At 39.5% G+C, this 15772-nt stretch overlaps 1 protein-coding gene across 8 annotated transcripts in view; it reads right to left on the bottom strand.

Moving 5' to 3' along the window:
- The window catches only part of anos1b (anosmin 1b), an 86078-nt gene that overhangs the window by 22991 nt on the left and 47315 nt on the right, over window positions 1–15772 (bottom strand). For 7 of the 8 annotated variants that reach the window (XR_012397316.1, XR_012397319.1, XR_012397317.1 and 4 more), the window contains 3 exon segments: window positions 11200–11404; window positions 8307–8491; window positions 5722–5851 (listed from right to left, as the gene is read on the bottom strand). Coding sequence is in view for 3 of the 8 variants with exons in the window: in XM_073936281.1 (XP_073792382.1) it covers window positions 5722–5851; window positions 8307–8491; window positions 11200–11404 (520 nt within the window). In the remaining 5 variants the exon portion in view is untranslated. 8 annotated transcript variants of the gene reach the window in all.

Here is a 15772-nt window from a genome sequence, read left to right as displayed (position 1 = left end):
GCTGTGGACTGACTGACTGACCAACTGACCGACTGTTAATCCTCATCCTCCTTCTTCCCTAAATCCAACCAATAGTGTGTTAAATAGCACCGATTGACCAGTGCCATCTTCCCGAATCCCAAAAGATATTGTTCTGAAAAGCAACAACAAAAAAAGAAAAGCCCTGGATCTCAGCAGCCTGATCTTTACTACGTTTTCAGATTTTGTCACATTCACACCGTTATTTACTTGTTTATTTTATTTCTAGGCTTCTGTTTTTCTATTACCTGCTTTCTGAAGCTGTTCTTCTGCAAACTCAAACCCCGTCATCGCAATCAATTTCACTCTGCATCAAAAATCCTCCAGTGTACGCGACGAGATACTGGACAAACTGGTAACAGCAGAAAAGCTGTCCACAGAGGTAAGCGGTCAGCTGGTAGGCGTGCAAAGGAACGGTGTCATACCGCCACATAGTGTTTATTTTAAAGATGAAATGCAGCCAAATGTTCCTCTGGATACATATTTTGCGATCTTCAGAAATGTATACAGGGGTACGTTTTTTTAGTATGAGCCTATGTTGATATTTTTCTGAAGGAATTGAAAACGATGTTGTGCACATGCAGTGTTTTTAGACAAAAGCGCTGCTTTGGAATGAATCTGGATTAGTGTAGATCTAGCCTACAGCACACGCTCTGTTTGCAATTACAGCCAAAGTCCAGCTGCTTTACCTCAGAGGCCAATCAGTGTGCTTTCATTTGCATTGAGCATGACAGAGTAAAGACGCTTTGATATGTCAGTTTATGGTAATATCGTGCCTGTGGGGTGTCTTTCTGAAGTTTCATCTGTGGCTTTCATTCAAGCCGGCTTCATTTCAGACTGCAGGGCAGCAACCAAACAAAGCTCATAATGGCCAGTTCACTAGCACAGACTGTCACTTTGCATTTGTTCTGAGAGCCATTAAGTCACACGGGATCCTTCATCTGCAGGTGTCCCTCCAGCAACAGTGGCTACGCGCTCGACCTTTGACCTCACACATTCTCAGTTCGACCCCTGCACCCTCGGACCCCCCTGTCCTCCAACAGCTTCACCACTGCAAGCCACAGTAGAGTGTCTTAGTAAACTCTGGTTGCCACAGAGAAATGAACCGCTAACTTTTAGAGCACATGTTTTTACGCAGTGGATACACTTCCAGCTGCAACCAATCACTGGGAAACACCCACATACTCTCATTCACACATACACTACGGACAATTTAGCCTACCCAATTCACCTGTACTGCATGTGTATGGACTGTGGGGGAAACCGGAGCACCCGGAGGAAACCCACGCCAATACGGGGAGAACATGCAAACTCCACACAGAAACACCAAATGACCCAGCTGAGGCATAGAAGTACATTTTATTATTGGGTTAAGTGTAAAATTAAGCTCAGATTGACCCGATCACAACCTAACCTAAACCCAACTGACAGTGTTTTCAAAAGCAAAGATTGACCTGATCACCTCCTTCCTTTAACCCAGGGATTTCCAAACTCAGTCCTGGGGGGCCGGTGCCCTGCAAAGTTTAGTTCCAACCCTCAATCAGGCACACCTGGGCTTGCTAATCAAGCTCTTACTAGGCTTTCTAGAAACATCCTTGCAGGTGTGTTGAAGCAAGTTGGAAGTTTAGAAACCCCTGCCTTAACCCAACCGATAGTGTTTTCAAAAGCACCGATTGACCCGGTCACCCTCTTTCCAAATCTAACCGATAGTGTTTTCAAAAGCACCGATTGACCCGGTCACCCTCTTTCCAAATCCAACCGATAGTGTTTTCAAAAGCACCGATTGACCCGGTCACCCTCTTTCCAAACCCAACCGATAGTGTTTTCAAAAGCACCGATTGACCTGATCACCCTCTTTCCAAACCCAACCGATAGTGTTTTCAAAAGCACCGATTGACCCGATCACCCTCTTTCCAAACCCAACCGATAGTGTTTTCAAAAGCACCGATTTACCCGGTCACCCTCTTTCCAAACCCAACCGATAGTGTTTACAAAAGCAATCCAGAATAAGAAAAGCCCTTGCAGCAGCCTGATCACCACATTTTCAGCCCTTACCATGTTCTCACCCTGTTATTTACTGGTTCATTTTATTTTTTGTCTTATTTTTTGTTTCACCTGCTTTCTGGAACCGTTTTTGCCAGGCTTGAACCCTGCTGTCAACTCCTCTCTGCAGCTCAAGTTCACGGATATACCTGACAAACTACAGAGCAATCTGATAACAGCTGTCCACATGAAGGTAAGCGGTCAGCTGGTAAGCGTGAACAGAAACAGAAGCCATCGGTGGCTTCTTACCACCACGTAGCGTTCGTTTACAAGACGAAATGCAGCCACATTTCTGGCTACATAACTCATGCTCTCCAGAACTGCGGGGCTGCGTTTTCACAACGAGCCTGTGATGCATTATAGTCTGAATGATGTAAGATTCTCTAAAGGAATAAAATACAGCAGAAAATAGCCGTCAAAGAAATCCACATGCTACATTTTTCTCGAAAGTCCTCCAGCATGTTCCATGTAAATGTTTTGTGCTTATGTGTCAAAGGCTAGTAAATGAGATAACGCTTCAGCATTGAAGATGATGAATTCATCCTGTTTTACTCTTGGACACTGGAGATTGATTAGACATTGAATGGATGGCACTTCCAGGCCATCGGTGGAAGATGTCAGATATTTCTAACACTCTCTTTCCTCTCGCTCAGTTTAGCACGCGCTCTCCAGCAGTTTGTAATCTTTCAAAATAGCAGAAGGTTTGATTCCAGTCATTGTTGGCAGTGGGTTGAGCGTTGCCTCAGTCTGTGTGTAATTATATCCTGGCCGTGGTGTTGAGCTGGGCTTACACTCGAAGCATGCCAACGCAAGCACCCCTGAGGTCCCGAACGATATGAGCCGTATCACTCATATCAGAGAGCATTACAGATCTGAAATTAAACACATTGGTACAAAGACCAAGAAAAGACTGCTCAGATGCATCCAAAACCAAAAGCCCAGGTTTAAATCTGTTGCTGAGGTCGATTCTCTATGTTGCCCTGGAGGAAGTTTTCCGCATCCATGGAAAAGCTTATTCTGTATGATTAGAAACATGTTTCAGATCTGACATGGGGAGCGCAGGCAGGCCAGAAGCCCAGTGCTGGAGGTGTTGTGTTTGTGTGCGGGTGAGTGTGCGGGTGTCTGCAAGCCCTCAGTCGGAGGATTTCTGGCCTTTATGGCAGAGTGGTTTTCCAGAGGCGGCTGACGGCACTGATGCGGTCTCTGCTTCATCCTGAGGGGATTCACACACTCTCCGCACTGCACTATGTCACAGACACACAGCACAGAGTGGGGTGTTAACAAAACTCTGAACAGCTCATCTAGAAAGTGATGTGGACTGACTGCTGGAGAAATGAAACACCTTATATGTTTCCGTGCACCTATTTTAATGCACATATCGCATTCAAAAATGCTTGATGGAGACTGCAAGATGCGCACTGAATAGGAGAACTGAGTAGGATACACTTATCTGATAATGAACATGTGCTTGAGCTACCATTGAAACACATTCATTAGTATTACTTCAGCTTAGTGCCTTATTTATCAGGTGTCACTACAGCGGAATGAACCGCCAACAACTCATATGTTTAACACAGTGGATGCCCTTCCAGCTGCAACCCAGTACTGGAAAACACCCATACACTCTCGCATTCACACGCACACAAAGTTGTTGATCCAGTTCACCTATAGCGCATGTCTTTAGACTGTGGGGGAACCTGGAGCCAACCGAACACGGGGAGAACAGAAATGCCAACTGATCCAGCCAGGACTCGAACCGGCGACTTTCTTGCTGTGAGGACACAGATTAATCAGCATTTCAGGTATTTTGGGGGCAAATGGATGCTGTGTGCTCTGGACCAACGAAGAAAAGGATCATCCAGACTGTTTCCAGCAACAAATGCAAAAGCCAGGGTGTGTAATGGTGTGGGGTTGTGTCGGTGCTCTTGACATGAGTCTGTAATGGCACCAGTAATGCTCATTGTTGAGTTTTGTTTATTGTTTAAAGCAGATATACTGCATAAATCTACTTTAACACATTTTATTTTAGTTTATTATGCTGCTGTCAGTTTTAAAATGAATGTATAGATAAAATAAGCTTTAATAGTGTGATCAAATGGTGGGGAATGACTGTTTGTGTTGTAAAAGAAAATAAAAGACGCTGAGTGGAGATGTCAAGACAAGCAGATTCTGGAAAATGTGCACAAATCAAAGTGTGTTATGGCGAGTTCACTGTACAGGACAGACAGCAGAGGAGTGTATTGTGGGCTGTTTAATTAAGAGTCAAAACAAGCAACATAATATTGTTTTCGCTTTGAAATAAGACTTTGCTTAACCCATTGGCTGTTTACGTTGTGTCATGATCACCAGCGATCTCTAACCACCAGAGGTCGCTGGAAAACATTCACACTCATAGGACTACAAATCTGCCATGTTATGGACTACATATTCAGTCATGCCCCACACACACACACACACACACACACACACACACACACACCTGCTCCAAACCACCACTGATTAGACTCCCGCAGCTGAAGCTGCTTCTGGACTGGTTGCTGCACTACACAAACAACACAGAAACACTCACTGTGGCTGAGTCTTGTTCATCTGTATAGTGACATTACAACACGTTTCTGTGTGTTTACTCTAGCCTTGTATTCTTGTTTCCTGTTGCCCTCTCACCTGTTATAGTGATTATGATTCTGGATTTGCCTTTGTACGTGTGTTTGCACCTGTGTTGACCATTGCTTGCCCGACTACTCCAATAAACCAATATTCTCCAATATTCGCCCCTTTAAGCTATATTTGTTTTGGATAGTCTACAGAACAAACCATCGTTATACAATAACTTGCCTAATTACCCTAACCTGCCTAGTTACCCTAATTACCCTAGTGAAGCCTTTACATGTGACTTTAAGCTGTATAGAAGTGTCTTGAAGAATATCTAGTCTAATATTATTTACTGTCATCATGACAAAGAGGAAATAAATCAGTTATTAGAGATGAGTTATTAACACTGTTATGTGCAGACATGTGCTGGAGAAATCTGCTCTCTGATACACAGAAATTGGGGGAAAATAATAAACAGGGGGGCGAATAATTCAATTGTAGATGCTGAGATTTATTATTTATTTTATAATGTTTGATTTATTGTTATGTAGTGTTTAATGCATGGTTATTAATCATGTATATCACTCAGCTCTTACTGTAATTGTTCTGGAGTGAATGTAAACAGGCATTTAATTCCTGCCTGGGTTTTAATATACGTTAAAACTACTCAAACACATCAGTAATTGCATGTCTATCAGCCCCATTTGTCGACTATAATTACATTTTGGTCTATATGACATCCACAACACACATCAGGAGCAAGGGGGCTTACATTTTTAACCATGAAAGACTACACTTATTTATTATTTTACTGTTTAACTTCCATGTGCGAGCAAGAGTATAATAAAACCCAAACTATGCATCTAGTTTCATGGTACTTTTAGGCTACTGAAATGAGGATGAGGGTGGAAAAAGCCACTGTAAGTAGACATCTGTGTTGAATATGGAGTTTTAAATAGCGCATGTCTACCAGGAAGCCGAATTGAAATAGCTTCTATCATCTGATAACTACAGTAGTGGAGCAAATACACAGACGTTCCCTTCAGAAATGAAAGAGTTTTGCTGTACCTCGCACAGAGAAGAAATGCTTGCTGGGAGTGGTGAAGCCCCTCGTGCCCTGACTGTTGACGGCGCTCACACGAAACTGGTACCACCTATGAGGCCGGATGTCCTTCAACACCGAGCGGTCCTCCATGGTCTGGGAGAAGAGAGACTTTAATTAAGAGAAATCCGCTCCTAATGCGGGATGGAAGAGCTCCATCACTGCTGTATGCTGATAAGAGGCTCGGTAATGACAGCTTGATCCAGCGCAGGGAGATCTGGCTATAAAGGCCTGTTGAAAAGCACAGCTCACACGTCCCTATCCATTACATCACGGATCCCACCGGGAGCTCAGCAGCGGCACAATGAGCTCCCTGTTTCTTTCAATGTCTCTGGAGGAGAGCAGTTACTTTAAGCTCTGCTCATAGAGAAACACTCATTTGAGTCAGATTGTTTTGGATTTGATGATCATTCATTTAATGTTAATGCACTGAATTTCTGCTAAAGAAATAAATACTCTGTATTTTTTGAGTAAAGAGTAAGACAGAAGGATGTTTTTAAATGTAAAGGGAGCACTTATGACCTGCTGTTATTAAGATATGAACTGTTCATTAGTAGTTATAAAGTACGATCTCATTCTGCATCCCTAATCCTAAACTCAACTGACTATTAATACAGAGCTAATGAGTAGTCTATTATGCTAGTAGTGTTAGTTGCTTAAAATGTTTTACATAAAAAAAAGAGAGGGAAAAAGGAAAAAAGGAAGAAAAAAAAACTACTTATACGTACTAAATTCACAGGGTAAAGTGTAACGTGGGCATGGCAGCCTGGGCACTGCACTGGACTGATCCATGCCACACGTTACACTTTTATTTTAATGCATCACAAAGCAACTGACAAACACTATATACCTCAATGCCCATCACACAACTACAACCTCCTCAATTTATTGTTACAGCTGTTGATGTTTTTATTATTATCATTATTATTAGTATTATTATTACCAGCATGAGTATATTATAGTAATCAAGTTAATAATCTATCATACATATCTTTAATATTATTCCTCCATGTGGGTTTGTATTATTCATAATTAGCATTGATATAGTGTTTTCCTTTTTATTTATTTAGTTTTTATTATTATTATTCATTTTTTTTTACTTTTTCTCATTGCTTTGTTTGCTGAACTTTATTTATTTTATTTTATTTTATTTTTTCACTCTTTTTGTTTCTTTTCTATTTCTTCGACTACTCCCTTCCGTTTCTGTTTTTTTTATTTTTTTATTTTATTTATTTTTTTTATTATTATTATTTTATTAATTTTTGTTTATTATTATTAGTTTATTTTTTCTTTTCCTCTCTTACCCCTTCTACTTACTACTATTATTATTATTTATTATTATTATTTATTATTATTATTATTATTACTTGTCTTCTCCCTGATTTCTCATCCTCCCCTTTCCTCAACATCTTTGTCATAAATGGTATTACTTTTATTTTTTGTTATCATTATTATTATTACTGTTCTGACTTGTCCGGTTATCTTTTCATTATCATTATTACAAGTATTTATACCATTATCATTATTAAGGTTGCAGTTTTTGTAGTTGTAGCGGTAGTAGTTGTAGTAGTAGTCATTGTAATAGTATCGATTGTTATTGAGTAATTGTTATGGAGATTATTGAAGTAGTAGTTCATGTAGTAGTAGATGTCATTGGTATAGTAGTAGCAGAAGTAGTAATGGTGTGGTTGTTACAGTAGTAGTAGTAGTCGTTGTTGGTGTAGTAATATCAGTAGTAGATGTTGTTGATGTAGATGTAGTGGAAGTGATTGTGGTGGTAGTAGTAGTAGTAGTCGCAGTAGACGTTGTTGTATTAGTTGTAGCAAACGCTATAGTAGTATCAGTAGTGGTAGTCGTTGTAGTAGTATCAGTATTAGTAGACACGTTAGTAGTAGTAGTCGTGGTTGTGGCTGTAGTAGAAGCAGTAGTAGTTGTAATATAAGTAACTTTCTGTAGTAGTAGTTGGTGTAGCACTTGTGATTTTTGTTTTGTTTTTGTTTCGTTGCTTTGTATTTGTTATTTGTTGATGTTTTCTTGTATTTGTATAATTTTTGCATATTCTAATAAAAAAAAATGTTTTACATGTTTTATATGCTGGAATAGTTGGCGGTTCATTCTGCGGTGGTGACCCCTGATAAATAAGACATTAAGCTGAAGGAAAATGAATGAATTTGTGTTTTAAAGTCCATTAAGTGCACATTCAGAAGAAATGAAGTGTTCATGAAAGTGTGCGCTTTCATTAATATTTCCTGTAAGAACAGTTTATTTAAAGTATTGGCTAAATCCAAGGCCGCATGTGGAGACAACTTGGCATGTAGATTATAAACACTTCCAATTACAGACCGCCTGCTAATGAACACAAATCAGTGCGTATGTGGCCGTTCGCTTGAACACACATCTGCTAAAGCTGAACGGAGTTATGGAAGAGACATTGGAAAGAGCTTTGAGGAGTTATGTGTAACAGTGGGTTCTTCCGCAAACCCACACGCACTTACGCTGAATAAACTAAACTCTTCATCTTAATCAGAGCCTTGTGTCCGTGACCGTTTACCATGAGAACTGTCTGCCAGGCCGTCGCTTCGTCCTCACTGGGGTGAATCCCATGATTCCACCTCCTCTGCAGGACATAAAGCACCGGCTCGACGGAGACGTTAAACTTAGACATCCATGTCACCTTCACATGTCCCTGATGGTCCTCTGAAAAGGAAATGTCTCTTCTTGGCTTCAGCGGGACCCCTGAGCAGAAAAAAACAACAACGATGATGAATCAACTGAAGTGTGTTTGGCCAGGGCGTCTGGAGATAAATCAGCTAATCAGGTAAGAAATACAACAGTGGATAAAACCCTCGCTGAGTGTTTAATTCCTGCCGTACGCAAACAACAGAGGACACAGCTGTGAATTACATTTGGGTCAAAGAGAAACAAAGATGTTGGAGATTAAGAACATCCATGTTTAATGCATATGCATGGCTTTTAAAGTTCTTCGCAGCTGAGTAGTCGCTGCTTTTGCACTATTGGGATGAATCTGCTGATCAGGATCAGTCCCCACACATATGCTTTATGAAACGGAAGTTAAGACTGTCCTGTTCCTCTATTGTGATGTACATCCACTGGAAACGGTCCTGAACTTTAAACAAATGATGTAGGCTCAAGCATGACTTGAATTGTATCATTGGAAGTGAAATAAAGGAAAACTGACTGACGGATGAAGGCAGAGCCCCAGCCTAGACTGCTATAGTGCCACCATAACAGACTGATCTCCCCCACCTAAAATTAATTATTGTCCCGATCAGCCCAAAGAACTGATAGCCCTGCCCTAAACCACTGACAGCCCGGGCTGATTTATTTCAAGATTGTAAAAACTACTCTAATTTACCTTGCTTTTTTATGACTATTCAAATTTGGCTGTGTGGTGAATACAGTAACACATCTGTTTTACTGCGGGGCGACAAACTCAGAACACACATTTACAATTGAGCTTTAACGCAAAACTTCAAATATATATTAAAAAATATCTATAAACATGGAGTAATAATAATCCAATTTAATGTATTAATCCAAATCTTGTAAGATAACATTACTTCATACAGCTGAAGTCAGAATTATTCACCCCCTGCTTATTTTATTCCTCATTTTCTGTGTAGCGGAGAGCAGATTTCTCCAACACATGTCTAATCATAACAGTGTTAATAACTCATCTCTAATAACTGATTTATTTCCTCTTTGTCATGATGACAGTAAATAATATTAGACTAGATATTCTTCAAGACACTTCTATACAGCTTAAAGTGACATGTAAAGGCTTCACTAGGGTAATTAGGGTAACTAGGCAGGTTAGGGTAATTAGGCAAGTTATTGTATAACGATGGTTTGTTCTGTAGACTATCCAAAACAAATATAGCTTAAAGGGGCGAATAATATTGAGCTTAAAATGCTGTTTAAACTATTAAAAACTGCTTTTATTTATTTATTTTTTTACACTAAAACTTTGTCCAGAAATAAGACTTTCTCCAGAAGAACAAAAAGTTCCCTTTGATGGTGTGTGTGGGGGGGGGGGGGGTAAAATAATTTGTAAAGATAATTAGCGATATCTAATTTGATTTGCAATATCTAATTCTAATTTAGGGCTTTTTAATATTTGACTGAATTGTGAGTAGAAAAATGACACTTCATTGTACCCAGATTTTAAAAATATAGTTCACACTTCAACTAATGTTATTCACATAATTTACACAAAGCATCATGGTGCAATAAACACAGGAGTAATAGGACTGAGATTAGACAAGTGGTGTCACACAATGATGCAAAAAATGCTTTCTTTACTTAGATTTTTTGTCTTGTTTGTGGTCCAAATATCTAAAAACTCTTATATCAAGAAGCATTTTAGACAAGCAAAACATATTGTCCTGTTTTCAGAAATAATATGCCAAAATTAAGTAAGTTTTTCCTTAAAACAAGTTGAATAATCTGCCAATGGGGTGAGCTAAATAATCTTGTTTTTTGATTTGCGATAAGATTATTTTGCTCACCCCATTGGCAGATTATTCAACTTGTTTTAAGGAAAAACTTACTTAATTTTGGCATATTATATCTTAAAACAGGACAATATGTTTTGCTTGTCTAGAAAATGATTGATTTAAGAGTTTTTAGATAGTTGGACCACAAACAAGACTATAAATCTAAGTAAGAAAAGCATTTTTCCTTCATCTTCCATTCATAAACACAAGTGCATTCTCATGAAACCCTACAGTATGGCTCCACAATATATTGAAAATTATCATCATCGCGGTTATAGAATATGCAATATTCATTGCAGGGAAGTGTGATAAATTATATGTATTTTTAACCTGCCAAACATTTAAGTGCTACTTGCATGGGCTGGGTTGCTTAACCAAATCTGACCAATCAGATGACGGCTGATGTACCCAGCCAATGAAAACAACTAACAAAATTCAGAATTTTCCCCTGAGGTTTTCGATCATTCTGATGTTTTAAAGTTTAAATCACTGCACCTTGATATATATATTTAACAGAGCAGATGTCTCCAACACATTTCTGCACATAACAGTGTTAATAACTCATCTCTAATAACTGATTTATTTCCTCTTTGTCATGATGACAGTAAATAATATTAGACTAGATATTCTTCAAGACACTTCTATACAGCTTAAAGTGACATGTAAAGGCTTCACTAGGGTAATTAGGGTAACTAGGCAGGTTAGGGTAATTAGGCAAGTTATTGTATAACGATGGTTTGTTCTGTAGACTATCCAAAACAAATATAGCTTAAAGGGGCGAATAATATTGAGCTTATTTAAATGATAATTATATGTATTTAAATGAGTTCATGCATATTTCACCTGTTTCTTTTAGTATGATCATTACATAAATACCTTTATTGAAATTCCCCAGTATCATGCAGAGTGCTCTGCAGTGTGTTTTACCTTTGAACAGGTTGGCTGGAGACTGGCAGGTGTGTCCGCATCCGTTTGAGCAGCACTTCTTTACCCCCGAGCACTCGTGGTCCCGCGCACAGCTCTCCACACAGGCTGCAGCGAAGCCTGACGCCCGCTGTGCTGGAGGACAGTCACCCTGCTTCTGCACACGTAGCGACCTCAGGAACTCAGCGCTCGTCACACACTCATGATGCTTATAGACAGACAATGCAATAGACAGATTAGGGGGGCGTCTCATCAGTAGGGCATTGCTGTATGGCTGTAAACAGGTGAGTTGGCTTGACCACATGCACCATCTCACAAGGAAAACAATCGTTACTTGCTTTCTCATGCTTACATACTTCAATATCTTGCACAATACAGCTCTGTCTTATGTGAAAGCACTTGTACAGTCTGTCTTAGGCTAGGGTGTATAGTTAACACTCTTAGCAGATGATTTTGTGACTTACAATTGAGAAGGCACTCAGTGATTCAACAAGAAGAGGCAATGCACACGAGAAGTGCTGGTTGTTCAAAGTAACTTGTTCGTGCTCAGAGAATTTAGAGCTGGAGTGGGAGTTGTTTTAGCTAGAGGCAGATGAGATAAGGAGAGGTGGTACACTGGCACTCATTGAAGACTGGAGAAACTGCAGCGTTCTGGATCATCTGTAGAGGCTTAATGGATGGGAGTCCAGCTGGAAGAGCAGTGCAGTAGCCCAGTCTTGAAATGACAAGAGCTTGGACTAACAGTTGCGCAGCATGATCTGCTAATAAGGGTCTAATTTGAAGAGTGCAACATCGAGCGGCATTAGCAATGTGCTCTTTGAAGGACAACTGATCACCCAGGATCACTCCAAGATTCCCTAAAGAACTACATGGAGTAATGGTGGATGATCCCAGCTGGATGGAGAAGTCATGTCGTATGTGTGGTGTTGCAGGGAAGACAAGACGTTCAGTTTTTGTCTGGTTAAGCAGTAGGTGATGGTCGTTTATCCAAGCTGAGATATCCTCCACTAGAAAACCACCACCAATAATGCAGTCTGGTGCACTTTGAGCAAAATTCTGCAATGACCAAACTGTGAAATGCTGTCCTGTAGCGAGTGCATGGGGTGTGTTTAAATCTCCAACTCTCAGAGCAATACTGAGCTTGATTTAGCACACAGCACTAATGAGAGGCAGCTGGAAAATCAGGGAGTGACAAAAAGTCAAGGAAAGACAGACACCGAGTGGGACGCAGCGGTTAGACAAAGCCACCCACGCAAACATGCCGGTGGATGACAGAGGCGGCCAGCGGTCCCCGAGTCTCTGTCCCGGCGTGTGTTTGTATTGACTCACAGTCTCACGCTGTTCACCTTTCTGGCCCGAGTCAAACCAGTCAAGTTGAGTTTTACTGTCATTTCACAACGTGTGAACATAAAGTAGTCATGACAAAAGAGCTACAGCTGCACAACACTGGAAAAAACAAACATATGTAAGTGTGTGTGTGTGTGTGTGTGTGTGTGTGTTTGTGTGTGTGTGTGTGTGTGTGTGTGTGCGTGCGCGTGTGTGTGTGTGTGTGTGTGTGAATGCAAGAGTGTTTGGGTGTTTCCCAGAACTGGATTGCTGTTGGGGAAGGGTATCCACCACATAAAACATATGCTGGAATAGTTAGCGGTTCATTCCGCTGTGGTGACCCCTGATAAATAATGGCCCAAGCCGAAGGAAAATGAATAAATAATTGATAATAAAGTTGCAAACTTTATCATTTCTTGTGCGCAGACAGTTTAAATGAGCTTGAAATCTTGCAGTAAGGTACGGCAGCTGCGTTGTCCTTTCTACTTTCTTTTTGGACTTTAGTTTGGAGTGGTTAGTTGCAACCTGCTTTATGTTAGTTTGGTTGTTTATTTTTATATGGTGTTGGGCTCCTTATCTCTTAATGTTTGGATTGTTTTGTTGATTAGTCATGTTCAGTTGGAGATCTTTGGCCATTGGCCTTTTTGTGTGGAGTTTGCATGTTCTCCCCGTGTTCACATGGGTTTGCTATGGGTGCTCCGGTTTCCCCCACAAGTCCAAAAACATGTTGTCCATAGTTTATGTGTGTGAGTGTTTATGGATGTTTCCCAGAGATGGGTTGCAGCTGGAAGTCCATTCGCTACGTAAAACATCCGCTGGATAAGTTGGCGGTTCATTACGCTGTGGCGACCCCAGATTAATAAAGGGACTAAGCTGAAAATAAAATGAATGAATGAATGAATCTTTTCCATTGTTTGTTTGTTTATGATATTTTCCATATAATAAAAACATCTCCTCTTTTCCCAAACCACACCACACAACATCCTCAAAACATCATCACTTCTGAGTGTGCCTCACACAGGTGAGTGGGCTTGACAAACCACCTGTAGAAACACTCTTCTCTCTATAACCCCCCCCCCCCTTACTCTAGTTGTTAATTCTCTGAGCACAAACAGCTTGTATAACTAACACTTCTTGTGGGTTTTGTCTCTTGTTGAATTGCTGAATGCCTCCTCAATTGTGAGTCGCTTTGAACAAAAGCATCTGCTTAATTATTAAATATAAAATGCACATAAGACGGGACAAGATAATGTGCAAGATAGATACTGAAGATTGAAAAAGCAAGTAGTGCGACATGATTTCTGATCAATTCCCAAGTAAACATTGTTTTCACACACAATTTCTCTGGCGCTGGACACACACACACACACACACACACACACACACACACACACATGTGGCTGCTCTGGAAAGCATTCATCTCCAGGATTACTCAAGTCAACACTTCTGTCAGTCTCAACGAGGAGCATGTTTCTTCCATTGGGTGAATCACAGAATTGGGAAAACAACAAAGGCCTTCACTGCATGTTTCTAAGTGGCTGTGAAGCTTTCTGGGTACTTATTATTACCCGACGAGTCTTACGCACAACCGAACCACACAGAGCGTCCATCTGATAGAGCTCAAGCGTTGAAACGCTTCACGCTGACTGTTTAAATTAAAGCTTTCTTGAGATAATGATCAATGAACTTCAGCAGGATGTTAACAGTTGTTGCGTTTTCTGTGAAGAACAAAGCTCTGGACGTAAATACGGCTCTTATCTGGTTTACTTCAATAATCTCCGCTGAGAGAAACATAATCTCTGCGCTCAACCACTCCAGAGACATGGCATAAATGGGCCATGAATTCACACTGGCATACGGTAAAATCTTTGACTTTTTTCCAGGCCAAATATATATTTTAAATATACAGTTGAAGTCAGATTTATTGGCGTTCCTGAATTATTCGCCCCCCTGATTATTATTTTCCCCAATTTCTGTGTATCAGAGAGCAGATTTCTCCAGCACATGTCTAATCATAACAGTGTTAATAACTCATCTCTAATAACTGATTTATTTCCTCTTTGTCATGATGACAGTAAATAATATTAGACTAGATATTCTTCAAGACACTTCTATACAGCTTAAAGTGACATGTAAAGGCTTCACTAGGGTAATTAGGGTAACTAGGCAGGTTAGGGTAATTAGGCAAGTTATTGTATAACGATGGTTTGTTCTGTAGACTATCCAAAACAAATATAGCTTAAAGGGGCGAATAATATTGAGCTTAAAATGCTGTTTAAACTATTAAAAACTGCTTTTATTCTAGCCCAAATAAAACAAATAAGACTTTCTCCAGAAGAACAAACATTATCAGACACACTGTGAACATTTCCTCAATCTGTTCAACTTAGTTTAAGAAATATATTTAAAAAAAAACTTCACAAGAGAGCTAATAATTCTGACGTCAACAGTATGTTAAACATGTGGTGTTTGACATCAAAAATATATTTCATTTACACCAAAAAATGTATTTCTACATATGTATTCAGGGTGAAGAAAATGCATTTCCAACCTTATCATCACCAGCAGTGTTGCTCTTGCACTCACATTCATTGCACTACAGATCCCATCATGCACTTCACCCACACACCTGGCCCAGATCCCCCTTGATTACAAACACACAGCTAAAGCTTATAAAGTCTGATTACCAGGACTATAAATACTCCTCACTCACACACACATTGCTGAGTCTTGTTAACTGTATGTGAGCAATTCCAAGCATTTGCCTTGTCTGTCTTGTTTTGACCTTTGTTTCTTTGCTCATGTTGTTTTGTCACCTATCCTGACTATTCACCTATTATTTCAATCCACACTGTTGGGTTAACTTCATGCTCCTGTTTGCACCTTTTATGACCTTTGCCTGCCTAAAAAAAATATAATAAACTGCATTTGGATTCTCACCTCTGTTGCGCAATCCCCACTCATTACACATTTACTGTATTCATTTTAGCATGTGGACTCAAATACATGTGTCTTTGATATAACATGCATTTTTAGCTTTTATTTATTTATTTATTTATTTATTTATTTATTCAATCATTAGTCCCTTTATTAACATTATTATTATTATTATTATTAACATTATTATTATTTTTATTATTAACATTGGTATTATTATTATTATTATTATTATTAATTTTATTATTATTATTAACATTATTATTAGTATTATTATTAACATTATTATTATTAACATTATCATTATTATTAT

The sequence above is a fragment of the Danio rerio genome, chromosome 22, assembly GCF_049306965.1.
Source record: "Danio rerio strain Tuebingen ecotype United States chromosome 22, GRCz12tu, whole genome shotgun sequence".
In the NCBI taxonomy this organism is placed as follows: Eukaryota; Metazoa; Chordata; class Actinopteri; order Cypriniformes; family Danionidae; genus Danio; species Danio rerio.
This window is presented reverse-complemented; position numbering and strand designations above follow the sequence as displayed.